Source organism: Pan troglodytes, chromosome 10 (genome assembly GCF_028858775.2).
Source record: "Pan troglodytes isolate AG18354 chromosome 10, NHGRI_mPanTro3-v2.0_pri, whole genome shotgun sequence".
Taxonomy (NCBI): domain Eukaryota; kingdom Metazoa; phylum Chordata; class Mammalia; order Primates; family Hominidae; genus Pan; species Pan troglodytes.
The window spans coordinates 38,464,521-38,483,549 of NC_072408.2; the positions used below are offsets into that span (position 1 = coordinate 38,464,521).

The 19,029-nt window shown below is 46.5% G+C and overlaps 1 protein-coding gene across 1 annotated transcript in view; it reads right to left on the reverse strand.

The window, feature by feature from the left end:
* KIF5A (kinesin family member 5A) overlaps window positions 1-17,739 on the reverse strand; it is a 36,593-nt gene extending 18,854 nt beyond the window's left edge. The window contains exons 1-8 of the mRNA XM_509167.6: window positions 17,368-17,739; window positions 4,259-4,346; window positions 4,092-4,165; window positions 3,573-3,677; window positions 3,277-3,325; window positions 2,812-2,867; window positions 567-654; window positions 162-286 (exon numbers count right to left, since the gene is read on the reverse strand). Of these exons, the coding sequence (XP_509167.3) occupies window positions 162-286; window positions 567-654; window positions 2,812-2,867; window positions 3,277-3,325; window positions 3,573-3,677; window positions 4,092-4,165; window positions 4,259-4,346; window positions 17,368-17,496 (714 nt within the window). The 5' untranslated portion in view covers window positions 17,497-17,739. The remainder of the gene's footprint in view (window positions 1-161; window positions 287-566; window positions 655-2,811; window positions 2,868-3,276; window positions 3,326-3,572; window positions 3,678-4,091; window positions 4,166-4,258; window positions 4,347-17,367) is intronic.
* Between the last annotated feature and the right edge of the window lie 1,290 nt (window positions 17,740-19,029).

A 19,029-nucleotide genomic window follows, 5' to 3' on the forward strand; every position in this document is an offset into this window, starting at 1 on the left:
GCTTAGGCAGGAGAATCACTTAAACCCAGGAGGCGGAGGTTGCAGTGAACAGAGATCGTGCCACTGCAAGCCAGCCCGGGCGACAGAGTGAGACTCTGTCTCAAAAAAAAAAAAAAAAGAGCCAAGGCTTCCACCCACCCCATATCCACAGGACCCCCTACCTTCTCACTCCCTGCCAGGTCTACCAGATACAGCTTCCCACTGAGCTTCTGCTCCGTTTCCATGTTCTCCTGCTTGATGTTGATGAGGAAGATGCTGTGGCTCCGAGAGCTGTGTTCATTCATGTCTGCAGGAGCAAGGGAGAAACAGGACCTGCACCACCCTGCAGAACTGAGGTCCTCAGCCCCCGGCTTCCACTGACCCCAGCCCCGCCCACCCAGAGAGAAGGTGCCCACCAGGACTAGCCCTGCTGCCACATCTCCCAGGCAGCAGGGTCCCACAGACAAGGGGTCCTCCTCCTCTGGGGGGCACAGTTTCCTTGCTCACTTTTGAGTCCCTCCACCCCAGAGGACACAGAACACAAGTGGATCCTCAGACTCGAGAGATCCCCTTGTATCCTCACTCACTGGTGACAGCCACATGACGATTTGATTTCCCTTCATCAATCACATCCAGAATCTCCTCCGGGCTGGACACAAAGCGTTCAGTACAACCCTGTGGGGGACAAATGGACAGTGACCCATAAGCTTTGTTTTTTAAGTTTGTATTTATTTATTTATTTTTATTATTATTATTTTCTTTTGAGATGGAGTCTCGCTCTGTTGCCCAGGCTGGAGTGCAGTGTCAAGAATCTCAGCTCACTGCAACCTCCACCTCCCAGGTTCAAGCGATTCTCTTGCCTCAGCCTCCAGAGTAGCTGGGATTACAGGCATGAGCCACCACGCCCAGCTAATTTTTGTATTTTTAGTAGAGACGGGGTTTCACCATGTTGGTCAGGCTGGTCTCAAAGTCCTGACCTCGTGATCCGCCTGCCTTGGCCTCCCAAAGTGCTGGGATTACAGGCTTGAGCCACCGCGCCCTGCTTTGTATTTATTTTTATCTTACGTATTTACTACTTTTTTTGAAACAGTGGCGGGCATGGTGGCTCACGCCTGTAATCCCAGCACTTTGGTTTGGGAGGCCAATGTGGGTGGATCACCTGAGGTCAGGAGTTCGTGACCAGCCTGGCCAACATGGCAAAATCCCATCTCCACTAAAAATACAAAATTAGCCAGACGTGGTGGCACATGCCTGTAATTCCAGCTACTCAGGAGGCTGAGGCAGGAGAATCACTTGAACTCGGGAGGCTGAGGTTGCAGTAAGCCAAGATCGGGCGCCATTGTACCCCAGCCTGGGCAACAAGAGAGAAACTCTGTCTCAAAAAAAAAAAAAAAAACACTGTCGCAGCCAGGTGCAGTGGCTTATGCCTGTAATGCCAGCACACTGGGAGGCTGAGGTGGGCGGATCACCTGAGGTCAGGAGTTCGAGACTAGCCTGGCTAACATGGTGAAACCCCATCTCTACTAAAAATACAAAAATAAGTGGGCCTGGTGGCAGGCACCTATAATCCCAGCTGCTTGGGAGGCTGAGGCAGGAGAATCACTTGAACCCAGGAGGCGGAGGTTGCAGTGAGCCAAGATCATGCCATTGCACTACAGCCTGGGCGACAGAGTGAGAATCTGTCTCCAAAAACAAAAACAAACAAACAAAAGAAACCACTGTCTCTCTACTACACAGGCTGGAGTGCAGTGGCGCTATCATGGCTCACTGCAACCTCAAACTCTTGAGCTCAAGCAATCCTCCCGCCTCAGCCTCCTGAGTAGCTGGGACTACAGGTGTGTGCCACCATGCCTGACAAAAATTTTTTTTTTTTTTTAAACAAGAGACTCAGCGTAGTGGCTCATGCCTGTAATCCCAGCACTTTGGAAGGCTGAGGCAGGTGGATCACCTGAGGTCAGGAATTAGAGACCAGCCTGGCCAACATGGTGAAACCCTGTCTCTACTAAAAATACTAAAATCAGCCAGGCGTGGTGGCACATGCCTGTAGTCCCAGCTACTCGGGAGCCTGACGCAGGAGAATCATTTGAACCCAGGACAGGGAGGTTGCAGTGACCCTAGGTCGAGCCACTGCACTCCAGCCTGGGCAACAGAGTGAGACTCCGTCTCCAAAAAAAAAAAAAAAAAAATTAGATTAAATAAGAGAGACGGGTCTTGCTATGTTGGCCAGGCTGATATTGAACTCCTCAAGTGATCCTCCCACCTCAGCCTTCTAAAGTGTTGGGATTACAGGCATGTCTTCCAGTAAACTTTGATTTGCAAATTAAATTGCATGCACACTGACCAATGACCTTTCAAGACAGTATCTTTTCTTTTCTTCTTTTTTTTTAAAGACAGGTTCTCACTCTGTCGCCCAGGCTGGAGTGCAGTGGCACAATCTCGGCTCACCGCAACCTCTGCCTCCCAGGTTCAAGAGATTCTCCTGCTTCAGTGTCCCAAATAGCTGGGATTACAAGCATGTGCCACCATGCCCAGTTAATTTTTTGTATTTTTAGTAGAAACGGGGTTTCACTATATTGGCCAGGCTGGTCTTGAACTCCCGGCCTCAAGTGATCCACCCACCTCAGCCTCCCAAAGTGCTGGGATTACAGGTATGAGCCACCATGCAGCCAAGACAGTATCTTTTCTGATCCCCTAGACTCTCCCTGGCCCCTAGGCACATCTCATTCCTCCAGGATATCCACCCTCCAACTTCAGGGTCACTGACCTATGCTCCTCCCCCACCAACATTCTCAATACACTGGCCCCACATAGGTGCCCCACACCCACTCTCACCTTGACAAATGGCACCCGGTTCTTGTCCTCGTGCACGGACAGATTTGTCTTGGTCACTGAATCAAAAGAATGCAGGGTAAGCAAGACTAGTACTTCCACCGCCCCCATCTGCACCTTGCAGTCAGCTCAGACGGTGGTTTTCTTCTCTGTGCTAAAGGAAGACTCTCCCTGTGAAGCCTAAACTCCCTGCACGAGCTGAAGGCTCAGTTCCTCCTCCTTCTCCTCCTCAGGGCTCCTGCTCCTCGGCCCCAGATCCTCTCGAACTGTTTATATGTAGTCCTTGGCTGCTAAGCTCATCTCCTGACCTTCTCAGTTTTTGGAAATTCTGGTAAATGGGGCCAAAAGACTTGGGTGCTGTGTGCCCTCTGCATCTCTTGTCAATTGGTACCTAATTCCAAATGCAATGTGAGCTTTCTTTTCTCCACCCTCCTCACACACCCTCACCCACTGGGACAAAACACTCACCATCCAGAAGGTCACGAATTTTGTCCAGGTAAATTTCAAAGTAAGAAACCTGGTTAAGAAGAAAGAAGGAGTGTGAAGTAAAGAGAGCCTATCTTAAATCTAGTTCAGGAATCCCATACTAATGTGACCTGCTCAAACGGTGGTGGGAGGAAAAGAATAGAAGAGAACATCTTGACAAAGAACTGTGGTAACCGGAAAGGGAGTCAAGTTGGGGAGCCCAGGCTCTTCAGTGGGTTTATTTTAGATCTTCCCCTCCCAGTCCCCATCTGAATGCCCAGCTGTCGTGCCCTGGTCACCTTGATGTGGAACTCAAGGTTCTCATCCATGGAGTAGATGTGGTTGAAGATGTCTCGGGCAATTCGAGGAATGATTCCCATCAGCTGAGGGTCGTGCAGCTTTCCCTGGCGAGTGAAAGTATTTGAGAGTGAAGCTGGGGCTCAGGGAGAATGAGACAACTCAGATGTATGCAGGTGAACACCAAGGCAAGAGTCAATAAGAAGAACATCCTAAGTTAGGAGATGGTCACCACCACGTCTGCCTTTTAGAGGAGCAAGGAGATAATTGAGTAGCCCTTTGGACTTCCATTGCTTTTCCCGATCAAAAGAAGACTGGAGTAGTGGAAAGGATGATCCACTGCAGTGGGTTGAAGGGATTCCATTAAACTTCTCCTAATATTGCCCTTCAGTTCATCCTCTGTACTCATCTATCTGCCTCTGGACCAGGCAATCCTTGATTCCTAGATCTTCCCCCACTGAGATTCCCTGATCTTCCATTAACACTCCTAGCCCCTCAACCACCAAAGCCAGAACCCTCACCTCCATGGTATGTGTTTTCCCTGAGGATGTCTGTCCATAAGCAAAAATGGTGCCATTGTAGCCAGCAAGGACATCTGGAAGAGACAGTAGAGAAAGAGTACTGATGGAGATAGGTCGGGTAGGAAATGGGGTGCTGAGAAGAGACATTCTAAAAAGAAATCTATTACCTTTGACAATCTGCATGGCACATGCATGATAAACTTGCTCTTGAGTCGTGTTTGGGGGGAATACACGGTCAAAAACATATGGCTTCCCCTGGAATGAAAATAAAAGATATCAGACGTCAACAGGCAGGATGTGAGGGAAAAGAAATACCACAACCTCCTTCCAGCAGCTGAGAAAGGCACCCTTTTCTTCAATGCCCTTAATGAACAGAAATGTGGGAGAATGGCCGGGCGTGGTGGCTCACACCTGTAATCCCATCATTTTAAGAGGCTGAGGCAGGCGGATCACGAGGTCAGGAGTTCAAGACCAGCCTGACCAATATGGTGAAACCCCGTCTCTACTAAAAATACAAAAATTAGCCTGGTGTGGTGGCACGTGCCTGTAGTCCCAGCTACTCGGGAGGCAGAGACAGGAGAATCGCTTGAACCCGGGAGGCAGAGGTTGCAGTGAGCCAAGATTGCGCCACTGCACTCCAGCCTGGCGACAGAGTGAGACTCCATCTCAAAAAAAAAAAAAAAGAAGAAGAAAAGAAAAGAAATGTGGGAGAATAAGAGAAACTAAAGGTACTGATGCCAGGAGTTGTGTCTGTGGGGTAGAGGAGTGTCGCACAGTGAGATTGTGTTAGGGGATCTTAGTCGTGGTGTGATGATTGAGCACTCCACTACCTCAAACTCCTCCCTGGGAAACCAGATGAAAAAAGACAATAGGGCCACAGGTGATGAAAACTGAAGAACAATTCATTAACACTAAAAAGTATCTCAAGCTAGAAATATCTTCCTCAACAGATCCACGTACCCTGATATGGAAAGATCTTTAGATGTACTAAGTGAAAGATGCAAAGTTAGTGACATATATTTATAGCATGTTCCCTACCATGTAAATGAAATTCAGTCTACACTGAGAGCCTCTGTGGAAACATTAACACAAGCTCTCTCTCTTTGTGAAAGGAATATATGAAATCAGATATGTGGGTCTCCCTTTAAGAACAGAACAAGCTTTAATTAAAGAAGAACTGTGGGCCGGGCACAGTGGCTCAAGCCTGTAATCCCAGCACTTTGGGAGGCCAAGGCAGGCAGATCACCTGAGGTCAGGAGTTCAAGACCAGCCTGGCCAACATGCTGAAACCCCATCTCTACTAAAAATACAAAAATTAGCTGGGCGTGGTGGCAGGCACCTGTAATCCCAGCTACGCAGGAGGCTGAGGCAGGAGAATCGCTTGAACCCAGGAGGCAGAGGTTGCAGTGAGCCAAGATTGCGCCACTGCACTCCAGCCTGGGGGACAAGAGCAAGACTTCGTCTCAAAAAAAAAGAACTGTGAAGCAAATCATTCAGACTTACAAATCCTTGTTTAATTCAGGAATATGTTGTAAATCACATGTGCTGATAAGAATGATAAAGACATAAAATACTTACAACTTAGGAAGCTAACCAATGAATATATTTGATGGCTAGACGCATTAGAGGTAAATCTCTGGGACGAGTAAATGAGACAATGCTTGTTCTCTATCATAGGTGACTGACTTGTCAAATTGTTTTACTACAGAGTCCATCTTTATCCAATTGAAATGTAAACCTCAAGATCTACAGACGCCAGAGTTTGCAGAGTTTGGGAGATATGTTTTAACTAATTAAGGAAAGTTGTAAACCTTGGCTAGAGCTGGAGATGTGGCTCTAGGTATAGCAATAACATTGCATGAATATATACAGAATTTTTTTTCTAGAAGGAATTATACAAAAGTGTTAACAGTGGTTACTTTGAGGAGAGAAACTGAGAGAAAGGCTTTTATTTTTCATTTTGTATCCTGCATGGTTTACATTTTTAAACTATGTACGAGCATTATATTTTTAAAAGTTTTAATGGCAAAAAAGAGATAATCATGTATTCTTTTCTTCTTTATATTTCTTTGTATAAAAGAAAACTAATAAATGTTTTTAAATATTAAAACAATTAAATTTGGCTTATAGAAAAAAATCCTACCTAAAATATTTATCTAGTCTCTCTGTGGTGAAAGCCTCTGAAGTCCAAGAAACAGAATCCACAAAGGAAAAGAAGTTAGAAAAGTGCTCTCTGTAAATTACCAACTGATAGAACCTTTCTGGAGGACAATTCTATTAAATATTTAAATGTCCATACTGTTCATAGTCTGCACCAGGATTCCAGTGCTAAGATTTCCTTTTACAAAACAACTGCTGGGCTGGGCACGGTGACTCATGCATGTAATCCCAGCACTTTGGGAGGCTGAGGCAGGCAGATTACTTGAGGTCAGGAGTTTAAGACCAGACTGGGCAACATGGTGAAACCCCATCTCTACAAAAAATACAAAAATTAGCTGGGTGTGGTGGTGCACACCTGTAATTCCAGCTACTCAGGAGGCTGAGATGGGAGAATTACCTGAGCTCAAAAGGCAGAGGTTGCAGTGAGCCAAAATCGGGCCACTGCACTCCAGCCTGGGTGACAGAGAGAGACCCTGTATCAAACAAACAAACAAACAAACAAACAAATAATCAAAAAATCTCTCTATTTTCTTTTCTTTTCTTTTTCTTGAGTCAGGGTCTCATCTGTCATGTAGGCTGGAGTACAGTGGCGAAATCACAGCTCACCGCAGCTGCAACCTCCCAGGCCCAAGCAATCCTCCCAAGTAGCTGGGACCACAGGCACATACCACTATATCTGCCTAATTTTGTTTATTTTTTGTAGAGGCAGAGTCTCACCATGTTGCCTGGGCTGGTCTCAAACTCCTGGGCTCAAGCAATCCACCCACCTCAGCCTCCCAAAGTGCTAGGATTGCAAGCGTGAGCCACCATGCCCCGCCTTAAAAACTCTCATAAATTAGTAACAAAAAGACAAAAACTAAACAGAAAAAGGTGAACAAGAACTAGAAACAAGCAACAGAAGAAGAAATATAAATGTTCAGTAATCATGAAGATGTTCAACATTTTCCAAGAAAAGAAACTGAAATGGTAAAATTTCTTTTCACCTCTCAAACTGGAAAACAAAATTTGCATTGTAATACCCAGTGTAGATGTGGGTTCAAAAAAATGAGAACTTTCATTATTTTCTGGTTGGAGAGTACATCCATATAACAATTCAAAAATGCATAATCAAAAGCCTTAAATTTTACATATCCATTGATCTAGAAATTCTACTTCTAAGAATTGATATCATGGAAATCAAGATTTCGCTACAAGGGTGTTTATCATCACATTGCTTATAATAATGAGAAATTGAAGACGACTTAAAGGAGTAACATTTAGGAGACTGGTTAACCTAAGGAGTGAATTAAATTATAGCATATACATATATTTTATTCCTCACTGTTATTTAAAATAATGCCATAACTGGCTAGGCATGGTGGCTCACGCCTGTAATCTCAGCACTTTGGGAGGCCAAGGCAGGCAGATTACTTGAGGTCAGGAGTTCGAGACTAGCCTGGCCAACATGGTGAAACCCTGTCTCTACTAAAAATACAAAAATTAGCTGGGCATAGTGGTGCATGCCTGTAATCTCAGCTACTTGGGAGGCTGAGGCACAAGAATCACTTGAACCCAGGAGGCAGAGGTTGCAGTGAGCCGAGATCGCGCCACCGCACTCCAGCCTGAGCAACAAAGTGCGACTCTGTCCCAAAAAAAATAAATAAATAAAATTAAAATATCATAATAGAACATTAATAAATAGAACGTCAATATATCTCAAAAACACGTTGAAAGAATCCAAACACAAAAGAGCACATACTGTATTACTCCCTTCATATGAAGTTCAAGAATGGACAGAACTTATCTGTAGTGCTAGAAGTCAAAACAGCAGCTACCTGCTATTGTGGTAACAACATACAAGTGGTATTTACAGGAAGAGGATATGAAGGAGCTTTCAGGAGTGACAGAAATGTTCTAGATCTTGATCTGTGTAATGGTTACATGGGTGTCTACATATGTCATAAAATTTATCAAGCTGTTTGCCTAAGATCTGTACACTGTATGTAAATTATATCACTATCATAAATTATAACATCATAAAATGATGTTATAGTGGCTCTTAAACGTTAAAATATATTAATTAATATTAATTAATGCTCGACCTCACTGTTAATAAGCAAAATGCATATTAAAACTATGAAACACCATTTTTACCTATGAAAGTGGCCAAAATAAAATAGACAACGCATTACACTGGTGAGAATGTGAGTAAATAGATATTCACACATACTGCTGAGGGTACATAGAAATTGGAGCCAACTCTATGAAAGGCAATTTGGAAATAGCCTCACATTTTTAAATGCATATGCTTTATGACCTCCACTTCAAAAAATTTATCCTGTAGACATACTGCACATATGCAAAAAATATTTATACAAGGTCATTCAACTGTTTGTAGTAGCAGATGATTAGAACAACCCTTAATGTCCACCAACAGAGGCCTGGTTAAATAATGGCCTATCCCTACAACAAATTATACAGTTGAATGAGATAGCTCATGTACCGTGTAATCTGAGCCCTTTGGGAGGTCAAGTCTGGAGGATCCTTGAGGCCAGGAGTTGGAGACCAGCCTGGGCAACATAGGGAGACCCTGTCTCTACAAAAATTAAAAAAAAATAGCCAGGTGTGGTGGCATGGGCCTTGTGGTCCCAGCTACTCAGCAGGCTGAGGCAGGATGATGGCCTGAGCCTCGAAGGTGGAGGTTGCAGTGAGCCATGATTGCACCACTGCACTCCAGCCTGAGCAACAGAGTGAGACCCTGTCTTGAAAAACAAAACAAAACCAAAAAAGAATGAGATAAATCTTTATGTGCTGATAAGGAAGGGTGTCCAAGACTCTGTTTTGTTTTGGGTTTTTTGTTTGTTTGTTTTGCTTTTTGTTTTTTGAGACAAGAGTCTTGCTCTGTCGCCCAAGCTGGAGTGCAGTGGCTCCATCTCAGCTCACTGCAACCTCTGCCTCCTGGGCTCAAGCAGTTCTCCTGCTTCAGCCTCCAGAGTAGCTGGGATTACAGGCGCCCGCCACCACACCCGGCTAATTTCTGTACTTTTAGTAGAGATGGGGTTTGGCCATGTTGGCCAGGCTGGTCTCGAACTCCTGACCTCAGGTGATCCACCCGCCTTGGCCTCCCAATGCTGAGATTACAGGCGTAAGCCACCGCACCTGGCCTAATTTTTGTATTTTTAGTAGAGACGAGGTTTCACCATGTTGGCCAGGATGGTCTCCATCTCCTGACCTCCTGATCCGCCCGCCTCAGCCTCCCAAAGTGCTGGGATTACAGGTGTGAGCCACTGCACCCAGCCAGAATTTTTATATTTTTAGTAGAGATGGGGTTTCACCATGTTGGTCAGGCTGGTCTCGAACTCCTGACCTCAAGTGATCCTCCCACCTCGGCCTCAAAGTGCTTAGATTACAGGCATGAGCCACCACACCCAGGCTGTTTTTGTTTTTAAAGGTGCAGAATGGATGTATAATACGCTACCATTTGTGTAAAAAAAGGTATGCATGTATATATGTATTTGCTTATAAATGTATAGTAGGTTTTTGGAAAGATCCATAAGAAGTTGCCTTCTGAAAAGGGAACTGTGTGGCTGGAAAAGAGGGGTGAGAAGGAGAAGGAAACAATATAAACCTTTTCATATCCTTTGCATTTTGTCACATGTGCAGGTAAGACATTCGAAAGTTAAATTGAAAATTGTAAAATATAGCCAGGCATGGTGGTACATGCCTATAATCCTAGCTACTCAGGAAGCTGAGGTGGGAGGATTGCTTGAATCCGGGAGGCAGAGGTTGCAGTGAGCCAAGATCACACCACTGCACACTCCAGCCTGACTCCATCTCAAAAAAAAAAAGCAAAAAAATTGTAAAATAATAAAGTTATGTAAAAATATTTAACAATGGCAAAATAGTAATAATATTTTGTTTGAGAAAAAAGGTTACAAAATAATATATAGTTTATGATATAATCTTATTAAAATTAACATATGTATATATGTAGAAAAAACACTGGAAAATACATCAAATTATTATTAATAACAGTGCTTCTTTGGGGTGGTAAGATATTGGGTGATTTTTAGCTTCTTCGGTGTCCTTTCCTTTGTCTTCAACTTTGTTAACAATTAAAATGTATTAGTGTTGTAATTACATTATTTTTAATATTATTAAAGAAAAATCTACCTCAATTTTGAATTGTAATTAATTTTAAATTGTAATCTACCTCAATGTTTCTCCCACCCAGTGGCCAGGAAACAGAAACAAGCAAAATATGTCTATCTCAAGCCAATGCCTCTCATCTTTTTTTTTTAATTTCCTTTTTCCTTTATTATGTGACATAAGACTTATTGACTTCGTATCAGCATTTAAGTACGTTAACTTTATATAATAGCATTTGGGTTGGGGATTGGTGCGTTTCCGGTTGTACGAAGGATAGTTTTATTATATTAGGCGCATAATTATGACTTTATTATTGTCCTTATTTGAAGATTTGTATGATCTCAGGAGATGTGTATGGGTTCAAGTTGATGAGGGGTGGAATTGTGATGGTTAATACTGAGTGTCAACTTGATTGGACTGAATGATGCAAAGTATTGATCCTGGGTGTGTCTGTGAGGGTGTTGCCAAAGGATATTAACATATGAGTCAGTGGACTGGGAAAGGCAGATCCACCCTTAATCTGGGTGGGCATCATTTAATCAACTGCCAGTGCAGCCAGAATATAAAACAGGCAGAAAAATGTGAAAAGATGAGACTGGCTTTCTCATCTCTTTCCCACCAACAATCTCTATCCATGCTTCATGAAGCCAGGCACCCAGCCAAAGGGGATTAAATGTAACTCTCAAGCCAAACTTGCCCCTCCCCTCCCCCCACAAACACATGGGCACCAACACACCAACCACCCCACCCCAGCCCCCACACACACTCCCTCAAAACATTCCCAGTTACAGGATCTAGAAGGCTCCACAGACGCATTAAAATGGAGAGCGCTCTCCAAATGCTGAAGCCAATTATAGCCCCTTTTCATCAGGAACCCCTTTACATCAGTCTAGGCTGGGAAGAAAGAAAAGAGCAGAGAGGGAAGAAGGAAGAGATTCTCAGATCTGAGTCTAAAAGATACCCAAGAGTGGGCTGGGCGCGGTGGCTCACACCTGTAATCCCAGCACTTTGGGAGGCCGAGGCGGGTGGATCACGAGGTCAGGAGATCGAGACCATCCTGGCTAACACGGTGAAACCCCGTCTCCACTAAAAATACAAAAAATTAGCCGGGTGTGGTGGCAGGTGCCTGTAGTCCCAGCTGCTTGGGAGGCTGAGGCAGAAGAATGGCGTGAACCCGGAAGGCGGAGTTTCCAGTGAGCCGAGATCGCGCCACTGCACTCCAGCCTGGGTGACAGAGCGAGACTCCGTCTCAAAAAAAAAAAAAAAAAAAAGATACCCAAGAGCTAAAAATTGGTGCATTTAGTAATCTCCTGAGCAGGGAAGCCATGTGACACAAGATATGATTTCAGGAGTTCTGGGAAGGCCTGCTACCTACTTCTCTATTCTTGGCTGGGCTCTAAAATTCCAAGCCTGGCTCTTTATTTCTTTAAGTTGCTTATTCCTTTTAAAATGTAAATTTCTTTTTTCTTTTTTTTCTTTCTTTCTTTCTTTCTTTTTTTTTTTTTTTTTTTTTGAGATAGAGTTTCACTCTTTCGCCCAGACTGGAGTGCAGCAGCATGATCTTGGCTCACTGCAACCTTCGCCTCCCAGGTTCAAGCGATTCTCCTGCCTCAGCCTTCCGAGTAGCTGGGATTACAGGCGCCTGCCACCACGCCCGGCTAATTTTTGTATTTTCAGTACAGACAGGGTTTCACCATGTTGGCCATGCTGGTGTCGAACTCCTGACCTTGTTATCCGCCCGCCTCTGTCTCCCAAAGTGCTGAGATTATAGGCGTGAGCCACCGTGCCCAGCCAATTTGTTTTTTTAATTTTTATTTATTTATTTATTTTTGAGACGGAGTCTTGCTCTGTTGCCCAGGCTGGAGTGCAGTGGCAAGATCTCGGCTCACTGCAACCTCCGCCTCCCAGGTTCAAGCAATTCTCCTGCATCAGCCTCCTGAGTAGCTGGGACTACAGGCAGCCACCACCACGCTCGGCTAAGTTTTGTACATTTCTTTTAATTTTCTATTGATTATACTCAGGATGAATTAATTTTGCCTGATTTTTTTTTAATTACTGCTCCTTGTACAGCAGGGCTAACCCATGGGCAATGTGCCTAGAGAAAAGTGATCTTTTCATGAAAATAACTAGACCAGTGGTCTTCCACTTTTCCTGCCCATAGACATGGGAAGCACCACCATTATTTACAGCTCTCATAACACACAATACTCTGAATCAGACTGTAGTATGTTGTAGGAGGTTCTGTATCAGAATCTGGGGGAGTATATAGATAGTTAGCAAAAGCCATATCTGATGTTCCTCTCCCCTGCCTCTGCGCAGGCCACTCCATGGGCTGTGGATCACAACCTTGATCCAGATTTTCTTGAAGGCAGGGATTCCCTTTAAATCCCCAACACCAAACACAGTCCCTGGCCTATAGGATGCTGATGTAGTTTGGATGTTTGTCCCCTCCAAATCTCATGTTGACATTTGATCCCCATTGTTGGAGGTGGGGCATGGTGGGAAGTGCTTGGCTCAAGGAGGTAAATCCCTGATGAGTGGCTTGGTGCCTTCCCCATGGTAATAAGTGAGTTATCGCTTTATGAGTTCATGTGAGAGCTGGCTGTTAAAAAGAGCTGGCACCTCTTGCTCTCCCTCTTTTTCCCTCTCTCGCCATGTGATTCCTGCTCCCTCTTTGCCTCCCACCATGACTGGAAGCTTCCTGAGGCCCTCATCAGAGCAGATGCTGGTGCCATGCTTCTTGTACAGCCTGCAGAACTGTTAGCCAAATATATCTCTTTTCTTTATAAATTACCCAGCCTGGGGTATTCCTTTATAGCAAAATATAGAGGACTATGACAGATGCTCTTCATAAATATTTGTTGACTAAACATAGATATTGACAAGGAAGGGAGCAAGAAGATACTTGGGATCTGGAGGTTTGCGTGAAACAATTAGTAAAAAGGAAAAGTGTTACCCACTTCCCAATTTTGTCAAAGCTAGCTTGTGGGGAGATAGCATATAAAATAGTGATAATATCTAACTCTTATTGAGGGTTTACTGTGTGCCTGCCATGTTACAAAGCAGTTTATATGCGTTATCTCATTTAATGTTCACAGTAATCCTAGGACATAGATACTATTATTATTACCACTTTATAGATGACGAAACAGGCTCAAAGAGGTCAGGTAGCTTCCCCACAGTCACATGGCTGAGAAATGGTAGAGCACAGTTTCAAATTCAAGCAATCTGATTCCAGACCCACACTGCAAAGTGATCCAAGAACTGAAATGCCAACACTGTGTCAGAGCCTTATCAAGGCTTTTTCTTCCCCTACTCCATATCCCCCCTCCTCACATTTGGGCATTTTTCCAAGTATTTCCAGACAGAACTAAAGCCTTTCATCACTCCCTTTTTCCAACCTCAATCCCATTTTCAGAAATATGTAATTCTGCCATCCACCCTCTCTACCTCCAGGTAATCGAAGACTCTGTGAGTTGTTAATGAGAAATAGTCACAGAGTCCCTCCTCCTCTTAGAAATGTCGCCGAGATCCAATCTGTCTCCCACTCCCAGCAGTCTAAGTGCTCCTTATAGCCTTCTCTGAAGGGCCTCTCTTCAGAGTCCCACAGTCCAGGGTTCTTTGTTCTCCTTTAATCACACTCCGAGCCTCCCTGGTGTCTCCTCTTCCATTTGTGTATCCCAGCACCTTTCTGTACTTTTCTATCATGTGTGCTGACTGAAGCTAATTGGGGCTGGGGGTTTAAGATCAGGGGTCCAAAGATGACCAACCTGTTCAACCCTCAGTAAAGCACTTGGTATAAGCTGAACTTCAAGTGCCAGGCCTGATTTCCATAGTGACACCCGTGGGGATTGTTGCCATGGTAATGCTGGAGAGACACTGGCCACAATGAACGTTACTTCTCGTCTCCATTTTTCTTTATGAGACTCCCCCAAAGCAAAGAACAGCCCTGCTCCCCACTTCAGATATCAAATCCCAGGCCACCCCAAACAACACTGATTCTGCTCCAATAACCCTGCAGGTCCCAACCTAGCTTTGCCAAGTGAGGTACACAATGGTCCTAGTTTCTTGCATTAAGAACCCACTTAACCATTGGGAGACCTGAGGGAGGTAGCTGTGTACACTTGAATGAAGGGGAAAGAGAAAGAGTGTGTGTGTGTATGTATGTGTTTCTTCACTGTCATCCCTCCCACATCTGGTACAGATGCAGCAGTCCAGACAGCAGGCACTGGGACACTGCTGAGAAAGACCAAGGCAGAGGAAGACAGACACTTAAATGGGTCTGGCGAAAAAGTCACACTGGATTCTGAGTGTGCAAAAGCAAAACAAGATGGGCACCACACACAGACGGTGACCCAGACACCCTTCTGCTATGACTCAGGCCATTAACTTTGGCTAAGCCCCATCCCCCAGGTTCCTGGAAGAAGTCAGAGTACTAAAGGCACACAGAGCTGTCTCTCCAGCTTATTCTCCTACCCTCTAACAAGCAGAACAAAGCCCACGAACCGAAGGGACTCTGAAGCTCAGCGCTGGCCGCAGTGCTGCAGAGGCGAAGGGGAGAGCAGTCACAGGAAGGAGTAGGGGCTGCATTGGGAAAGATTATCTCTCCCACCTTCACTCTTCCCGCACCTTCCCAGACATCCTGAAGCAGCCTCCCCCATTAATTCCTAAGCCAGCTCCCGACCTGGTGGGCTCCAAAAAGAGCTAGAGGAGAAAAGAGAAAAAGGAGTAGGAATTTCCTTCCCTTGTTGGGACCCTCAGGGGTCTCCTAAAAATCATGTCTCCTGTAGCCCTCATTCCCTAAATGATGAATGAATATTAAGTCTAAAAAAGCAAACTCCAAGGATGTTGCCTAAGACAAAATGGCCCCCCAGTAAGCATTTATCTTCAAGTGAGAGATTGACAGGGAGGGCTAGGGTGAGGGAAGATACGAGCAAGACAAAGGTACAGCCCTACAGATATCAGGCAAAACAGACAAGGAAGATCCAGCTGTGGAGCTGAGATGGAATCTGAATTGGCAGGGGGCCTGGGGCTTCTTTTCATCTTTCCTCCTTGCCCACCTCCCACTGTGTGTCTCTCCTGTTTAGCTGGGCTAACAACAGATCGACACCACACCCCTCTTACCAACATCACCCCCTGCCCCATCCCACTATACTAGGATGGCCCAGAGAGCCTAAAGGAGTTGGTTCAGTGTTACTGGAAAAACCTCCCAGAGCAAGGAAACTGGGCCTAAAAGTTTTGCCCCCATCATCACCCCCCTCCTGTTTCTCAGCCTTTATGTCTCAGGGGGATCTGAAGCTCCAACTCTCACAACTAATGCTGGCTATCCAGGACACTCTGAGAGGGGTCCTCCAGAGTTGATCCAGGAGTTGTTTGGTGGTTGTTTTGTTTTGTTTTGTTTTTAGCCCAGCCAGACTGAACAGACTGCAGGGCCATCGAGGTCCCTGAAGCAAAAAGAAACAGAGGCCCTCTCCATGTGGCAAATACATACACACACAGAGAGAGAGAGAGAGAGACCAAAAGCATCCATTTGAGTTAACAGTGTGGGTAAGGGTGCAAGGTGGTGACAGACTGGGGCCCTTGGGGACTGGTAAGCAGGTCTCCCCTGAAGCATGTTTATTCAAAGTCCCATTCTCACTGACTCAGAAGGCCCAGGCTTCCTCCCCTTCTTTCCTTCATTCCTTTAACAAGCCTGTGTCCAGGTGCTCTGGGCCAAGCACTGTGGATAAAGATACCTAAGAAGCACCTCTGACCTTGACTGCCCTCGTACATGCCCCTCCCTCCTCAAGCTAGTTTTTGTTTCCTGGCCCAGCACCCCTCAAGCCCTACAGGACTCGACCCCAGATCTTTTCTCCCCACACACAGCCTGAGGTCCCTACCAACCTCAGGGGGAGTGGGCAAGGCCTAGAATTTCCCTTTGGGCATTACAGATAAAGGTGCAGAACAGAAACCTGGGTAGGCAATGTGATAGGAAGAGATGGGAGGTTTGCAGTCACAGATTTAGGTTCAGATCCATGGATGAATAGCATGACCTTGAGAAAGTTATTCAAGTTCTTTGGGCCTCAATTTCTGCATCTGTAAAATGGAAATATTGATACTACTTCCGAATGTTGTTTTGGGGGTTAAATAATATACGTAGAGTAACAGGCCCACTGTTAATATTAGTTCCCTTAAGATATCCTCCTTGGGTAGGGCTGTCATGATGAGGTAGAGCTGGATGGCTACTTTCTATTGGATCCTCAAGAGAAAGGATGAATAAGCAGGTACTTACTAGGATCTCAGGGTTTGGGCATTTTTCTTGAGGGGGGTTAGTTGGGGAATCTGAAACCCTCTTCCTACTGTACCTGGGACCAAAAGGCAGACCTGACCTTAGGATTCCAGAGGCTCCCCCCAAGATTGGGTGTGGCATCAATGATTTCTTTCCCAGTAAACCCTGCATCAGACCTACTCCCCACAACACACACACAAAAATCCAGGCTATAACTACTTTAGGGAATGATGGAAGGTTTGGTCTTAGAGCCCACTTCCATCCACACTCTGCAGAGACCCTGGACTGCTCACCTCCCATCTAGTCCACCCAAAAGTCTTCCGCCTTACCTTCCGGGAGGTGGGGGTAGAGATCTGAGCCAATAACAAAGGGAAGATGCGCTTTCTCTTGGGGAGCGGGTGGTGGAGAAGGGGAAAACATCAGAAAAACATGGGACTGGTTCTAACGGGTGGAGACGCTGCAGACAGCAGCAAAGGGGAGTTGGATCTCCCGAAGGTAGGAAAGCAGCCCCCTGCCACTCTGCAGAGACTCGGCCACTGGCCTGGCCAGGCCACACCCAGCCATCCTGATGCAGGGGAGAGGAGGGGCTGCGGGGAAGAGGATGAAGGATGAGCGGCGGGGAGGGGGAGCAAAGGGACCAGCAGAGACTAAGGCTCTGCGGGGGGCGGGGAGATTCAGCCACCTGCCCCCTCCCCGAATTCCCTCCTGGGCGACACTCACCCCAATAACGACGCTGTCGTCCCCTTGGAAAATGGGGATGAACTTGTCTCCCCGCAGAATCTCAGCCTGGTTCAGGGGCCGGAATCGGCAGAGCACCTTGATGCTACATTCGTTGTTGGTCTCCGCCATGGTGGTAGCCGGCGTGGGGCTGGGACTCTTCTTGGGCTGCAGGGGTGGTGTGTGCTCCAGAGGAGAGGGCTCTCAGCAGAGGCCGAGGCGGAGGACAGGTGCTCAGTCTCTGGGGACAGAGTTGAGGGCGCCCGGGCGAAGCCTGGGGAGCAGGGCCGGGGCGCGCTGTCTCTCTCCTGCGGCAGCGGGATGCGGGCGACCTGGGCGTCTGGTCCTCTCGGGCTCTCTGCCTCTCCGCCCCTCGCGCTGCAGCGCCGCGCTGCGGGCCTGGGCGGGGCCGCGATGGAGGAGCGGGGGCGGGGCTCCCTCCACTGGGGACGCTGGCTCGACGTCGACCCCCGAAGGGTGGAACCTCACCGCTCCTCTCCTCCCTCCCCCACCCCTAACGTTGGGAGATAACCTTGCCCTCGACCCTTCCCCACCCAACTCACTGCATCCCACCCCTATACCCCCGACCTGTTTGTCCCTCCCTCAGACTCCACCCCCTGGAAGGGATAAGGGGACTGAGGTGGGCCTGTCGCCTGTGTAGCGAAAAGGGTCAACAGATCTCCCTCTCCCTTTATTCCAGGGCATCCCCCAACCCGTCACAGTCCTCTCTCCAAACTGGGATCACACTTCTCATTCTCCCCCTGCGCCCATCCCATGCCCCATATGCACGGAAGCTGGACTCCCAACCCACTTAGCTTTCTGGGGGGACCCCTGCCTGTACTCCTATGAAGTTGGGTGTCGTGGGAGGTTCTGGCTACTCCCTTCCCCTTCCACATCCAAAGGTGCACTATACTGTCTCCCCAACGTACACACCAGGTCCCCAGTTTCAGGGAAGATAAACTCCCATTCTGGGTTATGGGAATTCAAAAGCAGACACAATACTTATTTTTGTGTCCTAGGCTGAGGATGGGAGGAAGATGGGTGGGAAACATTTTTGCAAGAGAAAGGGAGTCAGAAAGCAGTGAAGGAGGGGCAATGATGGGGATGGGTAAGGCCAGAGAGACTTTGAAGTCTAAGGCAACGCCGGCATTTGGGTTTCAGGCAAATTCAGATACCTACGGGAGTGTGTGTTTTCTGTCTCAGTAACCACTGGAGGATAGAGTCCCAATACTTCAGCCCCCTTCCCTGGCCAAAAAAAAAAAAAAGGTGTGGGGGAAGAAAAACGAAAGAAATGCCAAGCCCAGAGATTCCTTGTCCTTCCTTCCTTTGGGTCAGACTCCTGCTGCAGCCCCTGGAAAGAACCACCAAGAAGCTGGCCAAATTGATTTTTCTCCATGTCACAGGCCTCTGCTGGCCAACAGAGAGTTGGACTGCAGGAGGTGAGGTTCTAGGCAAAGAGGAAGGGCAGGGTGGATGGGAGAAGGAGGAGGAAAGGAAAGTTCTGCTCAGCAATTGTCTGGTGAGTGGTTAAGCTCACTTAAGACACTATGGGACAAAAGTAAGAGGCTGATAGCCTGGCCAGACAAGACCTAACTATTCAGAACTCAGGGGGTTTCCCACATTGGGGCTATACCTCTAACCTACCTTGAATCTTAAGGGAACTGA